This window comes from Lethenteron reissneri, unplaced genomic scaffold (genome assembly GCF_015708825.2).
Source record: "Lethenteron reissneri isolate LAM-NWPU_2019-01 unplaced genomic scaffold, ASM1570882v1 scaffold_1588, whole genome shotgun sequence".
Lineage (NCBI taxonomy): Eukaryota > Metazoa > Chordata > Hyperoartia > Petromyzontiformes > Petromyzontidae > Lethenteron > Lethenteron reissneri.
The window spans coordinates 1-9099 of NW_026891320.1; the positions used below are offsets into that span (position 1 = coordinate 1).

General features: G+C 46.0%; 1 protein-coding gene across 1 annotated transcript; it reads right to left on the reverse strand.

The window, feature by feature from the left end:
- Positions 1 to 62: 62 nt before the first annotated feature.
- LOC133362723 (baculoviral IAP repeat-containing protein 2-like) lies at positions 63 to 7643 on the reverse strand (the record flags this gene model as incomplete). Its single annotated transcript, XM_061581649.1, has 8 exons — positions 7634 to 7643; positions 6140 to 6840; positions 4825 to 5005; positions 3469 to 3568; positions 2801 to 2882; positions 1244 to 1300; positions 842 to 1049; positions 63 to 119 (listed from the first exon to the last, which is right to left on the reverse strand). Coding segments are annotated over exons 1-8 (1396 nt in total), but the record flags the coding sequence as incomplete, so codon positions are not given.
- Positions 7644 to 9099: the final 1456 nt, after the last annotated feature.

A 9099-nucleotide genomic window follows, 5' to 3' on the forward strand; every position in this document is an offset into this window, starting at 1 on the left:
ACGTGACTTTACCGAAAGAACCAAAGAATGTATTTGTATAATTTCTGGAATGGAATATTTACATTCTTCATTTTTTAGTTCCTTTTTCTCAGCAGCAGCAGCAGCAGGCTTCTGTTGTTCTGTTGAAGATACATCCACACGGCACGTTCAACATAGGCAATCACAACCATGTTCGCATAAAGCTGAGCCGAGTACTGGTTTTCAGTATGGTATATTACACTGGTCAACACACTTTTTCTGGCATAAGGTATTCCAACGGCTGTAATGTAATTTTGGGGCGCTGCTGATTCCAAATCTGGCATCAGTTTGTGTCTATCACGTCAGGTTTTTGAGATATAAAATATTGCATTTTCAATGAAAACTGCAGAAGAAAAATATTAAATAGATGTGGATATCTACATAAAATGATATTATCAACACACTATCCTAAAAATACAGCACCATATTTTAACACTAAAGCAGTCACTGACTCGCAACAACTTGCAATCATAAGTGACAGAGTTAATTTCGGGTATAATCAATGAAAATGGGGTATGCCGATAACATAAAAATGAGATGTGATGGAGCAAATTTGAGATCAGATTTGGAATCAGCACCCTGGAATTAGTCTAGAACAGCTGCAAAAGTCCAGGCCAGAATTTTTTTTGTTGTTGTTGACCAGTGTTATCTATAATACAATTATGCCTTGACATACCTATCTGATCAATCAAAAACACGACAACCGTTCGCCTGCTATGATGTGTACCACACAATGACTATCCGTATTTTCCTCAATTTAATCAGCAACAAAATTACAGGCAAATGGAAATTGCAAGTTCAGTTTCTGTTGCTGAGTATGTACCCTGAACGTAATTTGCGGATTTCTTCGGGGATTCTTCTTCTGCATTAAGCAGGTCTTTGACGAGCTCAACGACAGAGCTGTACGTCTCCCCCTTAGTGAGGTAGCGAGTGCGCACCAGAGATTCCACCACCGGTGCAAGGAAGCCCATCTCAAGCACACCCTTGACCACATCGCTCTTCATCAAGGTCTCATCAGCGCAGCCGATGCCCTGCACGCAAAGACGACGCTTGCAAAAACATGCAATTAGCGGATTTAAAAAAAACGACCAAACATTAACGTGCACTTTGGATAAAGAGTTCAAATGTGTTGTAAGGATAGCCTTGTGAGATGCACAGATGTACACATTTTGGCACAAATGAATATAAAAACATGACAATCCTGTTGTGTACAAAAATATATCACCTTACCATTCACATCTTGTGCTGCTGCATTCTGTGATCTCTGTCTGAATACCTCATCCTAAAAAGCAGGATCTTGTCAATTAAAAGCATTTGGATCACTGGTGTTACACAAATAAAAATATATATAAATGGTACAAGCCATGCTTTCTAAAAGTAAAATCACAACTTTGCCCGTTATTCTCGGCTCTATTTACAATGAAGCATATTGGTAACCAACCAAATATTGTATATTCTTACACTGAGTGATTTACAGCATTTCTGTTGCATGTGTAGTGACATAAGAAGGGAGGGGCTGCTGGGGGCTCTGGGATCCCAGGCGAGTCCAGACGCTTAAGCCTCTGGGCGCCAGGCGCTGGGTTCCCAGGGGGTCCAGACGCTTAAGCCTCTGGGCGCCAGGCGTTGAGTTCCCAGGCGCTTAATCCCCTGGGCGCCGCCAACGGGGGGGGGGCTGTGTGTGCTCTGTGGGATGTCTGGTGGCGCACACGGCCCCACCCCTCGTTGGACTAGGCATAAAAGGAGAGCTCCCTGGACGATCGGGGCCCAGTTGTAACTCAAGACCCAAGACCCACGACCAGCCATCGGAAGACCCTGGGATGCTGTGAGAGCCAGTGGTGGGACTCTGGAACTCCCGACTCTACGACCTTCCAGAGCGTAGCCAGAGTAGAGTATCTAGGCTGTGTAGCTAGGCTGTGTACCTAGGCTGTAACAGAGTATCAGGACTGTTGGAGAGTTGAAAGGTTGGAGTGTTGTATTGTAATAAAGAAGTTACCTCTACAAGTGTCTCCGGAACCCGTTACACATGCTTAGTTTAATATTCTTGGTTCTTTCGGTAAAGTCACGTACAAGGGAAATAATAAAATAATAAAAATAAAACAATAACATTCTCACGGCGTTTCGGCCACAATGCAAGCAGCCGTCCTCAGGTGAAGAACAGCTGTCGGAAAGACAGCGTCCTAATGAACACCGCTAAGCTTGGCAGGGTATTTAAGCTGGGTGGGAGGAGGAGAGCGCCTTGACAAAGGAGTTTACATATCAACAGGGGAATTTAGCATGATAACAAATGCAGACATGGGGTGAGTCACTCCTTGTGGAATGTGTAGGCGGGTAGGGGGTCTCAAAGTCATATTGTGCTCGTAGTGTATTATGTAGGATTAGCAGTAATAAAGGGAGGGAAGTTTTACTAAAGGTACTGCTTAGTTTAACTTTAGGCTATTTTGTTTAACAGCTGAGAACTCATTGGCCTAGGTCACCAAAATGACAAAAGCAATCGCGTAAATGACATACATCGAAGCCAATAGAAATCAGAACCGAATTAATAAATTGAAATCAGCGCAAAACAATGACACACCAAAAGCTTCAAAATAACAAACAGAATTCAGAGCAAACCCAATCACCTAAAACATTTTTTTTAAAATACCGTATAAACATAAATCTACATCAACTACAAGAAACGAAAGTTGGCTCAGACAAATGTATTTTTACTACATTTAAGGCCAACGGGAACTGTGTTTTAATGTAAGTACATTATATAATACTCAACAAAACAAGTGTACATTACCATAAGTTCTGACAACCGTGGATGCTGCATCATTATTTCATTAACGAAAGCTTCACCCTTCTGTTGTAAAAGAAATGCACATCTGTAGAGAACATAGCAGAGATGTCAGCAAAGCAGTCGTCATTTGCGATTCAACATCAAAGTGTGTTCACTTCAAGCCCCTTGTCAGCTCTGACAGCCATCGTGTTGCTCGAGTATGTGAAGTGTCTATCTGGTAATTGTTTTTTTACCCTTCTATCTGGCAACAAAACTGACACCTTTTCTACAAGGAGTCATGTTTGCATAGACCACAATACCTGCAGTCATAATGCAAACAAAAAAACACAACTCTGATAATGTACGCACTGTCCTTGAAGTTGATTGGTCCACACCCGAGACAGCTTTCCTTAGAGCCTAGTCTCACATGGGTTGGACCAGATGACACCAAAAGGCGCACAACTCAAAGACAGAGTATGAGAATTCGGGGTAAGCATTTACACCTTTGGAACCTCATTTGCCAGTAGCAAAATATAATTGTTTTTTTTTAAAGATGTCAGTTTTGTTGTCAGATAGAAGGGTAAAAAAAACAATTATCATATTTTTTACTGGCAAATGAGGTTCCAATGGTGTCCATCTGGTACTGACGTCACCGCACAGCAGGTGACATCAGCAGGTGCTGAGTGCGTTACCTGGGAAACCACTTGCCATGTTCATACCAAGGGTTGTCTCCTCGTTCCCAGCTGCGTAAGCCACCGTCACAGTGGAAGCACTTCACATTGTCTCCATCACCTAACGAACACGCACACGTTATTGCTGTACCAGAGGTCGCAACCGGGTACCCGATACCCGTACCCTACCCGATACCCGGCTACCCGTACCCGGCCGGGTACGGGTACCCGTTTGCGACCCTGGTGCGGCCGGGTACGGGTATGGGTAAGGAATCAAAACCCGTTTGCGACCTCTGCCGTGGGACCGCCAGCGGCGCCGTCCACAGGCGAGCCAGAGAGGACAGAACGACCGCCACCCGCTTCTTCTCCTCCCCGTTCCATCTTCTTCCCGGGAGGGGCGGCACCCGTTGGGCCATTTGACAGTCATCCCCAGGAAGCAGAGGTCGCAAACTGCTTTTGATTCCTTACCCGTACCCGGCCGCACCAGGGTCGCAAATGGGTACCCTTACCCTACCCGATACCTGGCTACCCGTACCCGGGCCGGGTATCGGGGAGGATACGAGGATGGGTACCCGATTGCGACCTCTGGGATGAAGCCATGTTGCAGGCGCGGGTGGGTTGATTCTAGGAACTTGAATTGTGAGAAGAGACAAGACGTTGTGAAATGAGTAACAAACGGTGACTCACCAGTGACTCGCGGCCTACCCGTACCCATACCAGGCCGCACCAGGGTCGCAAACGGCTACCCGTACCCGGCCGGGTACGGGTAGCCGGGTATCGGGTAGGGTACGGGTATCGGGTAGGGTACAGGTATCGGGTACCCGGTTGCGACCTCTGCCAGGAAGCCCATTCTTGCCCCGCCTGGGGGCTCGGCGATGAGGACCCGTTCCAAAACTGTTCGGTTCAAATAACCCACCCCTTCCCGTCGTCCTGTTTACTCCAACACCGTCTGGCGGGTAGTTGCAGACGCGAGCCGGGCCGTGGCTGTCGCTTGAACCGAGGTCCTTCCCGTGTTCACAGGCTGCGGCATGCTGACGGTCGTTTTGTATATTCTTGGTGGCCGGGTTATTGGCGTGCGTACGCGATTATTTTTTTATCGTTCCGGTTATTAATTGTTATTGTTAATTAGCTCGCGAGTGGGACGATGGTTGCTGCTGCTGTTGTTGTGTTCATTGTCCTGCTACGCGAGGTGTGGAGGTCAGCCGGGACGGCTGTTTTTTTCACAGGGGGGGGGGGGGGGGGTGATGTAATAACATGGAATGGGTCGCTACGGCGGGTAGCGCTGTTTGCTGGCAGGGAAGGGGGTCTTGACCTTTGGTTTAAAAAAAAAGGTTAGGACCACACATTTACACCTCACAGAGAATGCTCTTGCCATACCGGTGTAATAGAAGCCAGCAATTGCGAGTGAATGGGCAGCTACATTGGCAGTGGATGGCCAGGCCTGGTAGGTTGCAAGCCGGGCCACCATCAAATGCATTTTTGGATTTCTGGCCCGCGTCCTCGCCATAGGAGATGCAGAACGCGCACGGCTTTGAGTGTCCGGCAAAAATGAGGCCTGCTAGAAAAGCACCCGAAAAAGAACAGAATTACTCATCAAATGTAACGTTCTTCTTGACGTTCAGTACTTTTTGTCAAGAAATGTCATCTATATTCTTGGGTTTTTTCGGTAAAGTCACGTAGGTAAAATTTTTTAATTAAAATAAAAATCACGACGTTTCGGAGGCAACACAAGCCTCCGTCTTCAGGTGGAACCGTCACAGCACGATAGCTGTTTTAATTTTATTTTTTTTCACTTGATACAGCAAGCGTGCTGTGACGGTTCCACCTGAAGACGGAGGCTTGTGTTGCCTCCGAAACGTCGTGATTTTTATTTTATTTTTTACCTACGTGACTTTACCGAAAAAACCCAAGAATATGAATCCTTGCAGTCACGAAAGCTTCAAATCTAGAAATGTCATCTAGATTCAACAAAGTACAGGGTGATCCCCTTATAAAAACCCCACTAAATAGTATGGAGAAATTCCTTTAACACTCTCCTCTGTAAGGTACGGAGGCATGGCTATCACAATATTCACTGACGTGTTGGGAAAAGAGTTATAAAAAATCAGTAGGGTGCCTATAAACACAAAGCAAGACATGCCCCAAATGTCGTGGTCATTTTGAAGGATAAATGTAAAAGACATGCTGGGTAATGCAAAGTAAGGTATTGACCGTGCCCGGTGCCAATAAAAGTATTGAGATCTGGTTACACATGATTCAAGTGGCCATGGCAGAAATAAAGGCCACATACCTAATTACAAAATGCACCCTCAACGTATTGCTTTTAAGTACAGGAAAGATAGTGCATCTTATAACGCAGAGAATATGGTTATAGGCAAACATCTTTAATTAATTGAGAAGCATCCACATAAATATGCTAAATTCCTCTTGATATGCAAATTCCTTTGTCAAGGCGCTCTTCCCCCTCCAACCCAGCTTAAATATACGCTGCCAAGCCTGGTGGTGTTTCATTCAGACGCTGTCTTCCCGACAGACCTGCTCTTCACCTGAGGACGGCTGCTTGCGTTGTGGCCGAAACGTCGTGAGAATTATTTCATTATGTTTAATTTTTATTATTTTCCTTCCACGTGGTGACTTTACCGAAAGAACCAAGAAGAAGAAGACATCCACAAGACCATTTAGCAACACCCACCTGGGCCTGAGCGAGTGGGATGTTACCGGTGTCGCTGCAGCCCATCACGAAAGCACAGGTGGAGAAATGTCGCTGGTGCTCCTTGACAGGGACATCTCCCTCCTCCCAGTGAGACATGACGCCGCAGCAATAGAAGCACCTCACCCGGTCGCTGGGACCCAAGTAGTACAGTCCGGCCCGTGCCAAGTCCGCCGGCCGGACAGGAGATGACTCTGGCCACGTGGAGAATGACAGCAGCCTGTTTGCTTCGACGCACATCTCTGAATTCGATGGTGCCCCTGCCTCCACGTGTGGCAAGGAAGTTGGAGAGTTTTGCAGAGGTGGTTCGTTCAGAGAGTGATGATGGGTGATTTCGGATGCGTTGTTGGTAGCCGCCACCACATGTCTTGGTACAGATGCTCCAGCGGAGGTCTGAGCATCTGTAGCTTGTGCCAACGACCGAGCAAATGTACAATTTGGAAAACTCTGCAAATGCTTTGCAATGGCCGAGTCACCTGACTTCCAATTACCGATCACTCCTTTGCACGAGAAGCATTCCACCTTGTCTTCCTTTCCAGTGTAGAAAAATCCAGCTTTGACCAGGTCCTGTATCAGTGGCTCTAAGTTTGATGGGCAATTGACAAACCGGCCAAGGCGATACATGCGTTTTGAAAGGTCGTCGATGGAAAATGCCATGCCTCCTTTCTTCACTTTGAGAACTCCTAAACATGGAAAACAAGTAAATAAAACAGATATGATCATTGTTTTTTTACCCTTCTATCTGGCAACAAAACTGACACCTTTTTTACAAGGAGTCATGTTTGCATAGACCACAATACCTGCAGTCATAATGCAAACAAAAAAACACAACTCTGATAATGTATGCACTGTCCTTGAAGTTGATTGGCCCACACCCGAGACAGCTTTCCTTAGAGCCTAGTCTCACATGGGTTGGACCAAACGACACCAAAAGGCGTACAACTCAAAGACAATGCACCATCAGAGTATGAGAGCTCGGGGTAAGTATTTACACCATTGGAACCTCATTTGCCAGTAAAAAATATAATTGTTTTTTTTTACTGGCAAATGAGGTTCCAATGCCAAAAGGCGTCATCTGGTCCAACCAGATGACGCCTTTATATTATCAGAGTTATGTTTTTTGTTTGCATTATGGCTGCAGGTATTGTGGTCTATGCAAACATGACTCCTTGTAAAACAAGTTGCAGGTTTGTTGCCAGATAGAAGGGTAAAAAAACAATTATCATATTTTTACTGGCAAATGCGGTTCCAATGGTGTAAAACAGATATGTTTCAGTCACTTTAAATATTTTGTTTTCCCATAATTGTTTCCGTGGTTTCTGTAAGGCTTTGAGTGCTACCCTTTATAACTCAACCTGCTAAACGTTTACAAAAAATAAACAATCAATATCACCACCTAAAAATGAAATATACGGGGTGATATTTATTTAATAAATCACAAAGGGTAATTTAATATACTTTAACAAATGTTCAAACTGAATTCCATTAACGTTAATGCACGCATGAATTCTGTTTCGAAAAGAATTTAGGATTCTTTTTAAGATTACAGGAGTAATATTTGAACATTCATTAATTACACTGGTCAACAACAACAAAACATTTTTTTCTGGCCTGGACTTTTGCAGCTGTTCTAGACTAATTTCAGGGTGCCGATTCCAAATCTGATCTCAGATTTGCTCCATCACATCTCATTTTTATGCTATCGGCATACCCCGTTTTCATTGATTTTACCCGAAATTAACTCTGTCACTTATGATTGCAAGTTGTTGCGAGTCAGTGACTGCTTTAGTGTTAAAATACGGTGCTGTATTTTTAGGATGGTGTGTTGATAATATAATTTTATATGTAATATTTCTCTTCCGCAGTTTTTATCGAAAATGCAATATTTGATATCTCAAAAACCTGCTGTGATAGACAAAAACTGATGCCAGATTTGGAATCAGCAGCGCCCCAAAATTACATTACAGCCGTTGGAATACCTCATGCCAGAACAACAAGTGTGTTGACAAGTGATATGTTGTCTCACACACACAGACACACACCACACACAGACACACAGTCACACACCACACCACAGTCACACACCACACACACAGACACACACACAGTCACACACACAGTCACACACACCACACACAGACACACAGTCACACACCACACACACAGTCACACACACACACACAGACACAGTCACACACACCACACACAGTCACACCACACACAGACCACAGTCACACACACACCACACACAGTCACACACACAGACACACAGCCACGTGTGCGACCCACTAGGCCCAAACTCACGCTGAGCGAAGCGTCGATGTCCGTGTGTGTGCACACGTGGGACTGTTGTTGTTGTGGTTGTTGTTTCTGCTGCTGCTGTTGTTACACCTCCCAGCGAGGTCTATCGTCTCTCTTCTCGTCTCACGGTTTCCTTCACGAGTCGCTGGAATTCCCCGAAGTCTCTGCCGCCCGTTGTTGTTTCAGTGGCAGGAGACATCTTCCGGAAGACGCGGTGGATTCTGGTCTTCTGAGTGGATGAGTGAGCGGGTGAGTGGGTGGGTGAGTGAGTGGGTGAGTGAGGGGTGAGTGAGTGAGTGGGTGGGTGAGTGAGTGGGTGAGTGAGCGGGTGGTGGGTGGGTGAGTGAGTGAGTGGGGTGAGTGAGTGAGTGGGTGAGTGGGTGGGTGAGTGAGTGGGTGGGTGGGTGAGTGAGTGGTGAGGAGTGGGTGGGTGGGGGTGAGGGGTGGGTGAGTGAGTGAGTGGGTGAGTGGGTGGGTGGGTGGGTGAGTGAGTGGGTGGGTGAGTGGGTGAGTGAGTGAGTGGGTGGGTGAGTGAGTGGGTGAGTGAGCGGGTGAGTGGGGGGTGAGTGAGTGAGTGGGTGAGTGAGTGAGTGGGTGAGTGGGTGGGTGAGTGAGTGGGTGGGTGGGTGGGTGAGTGAGTG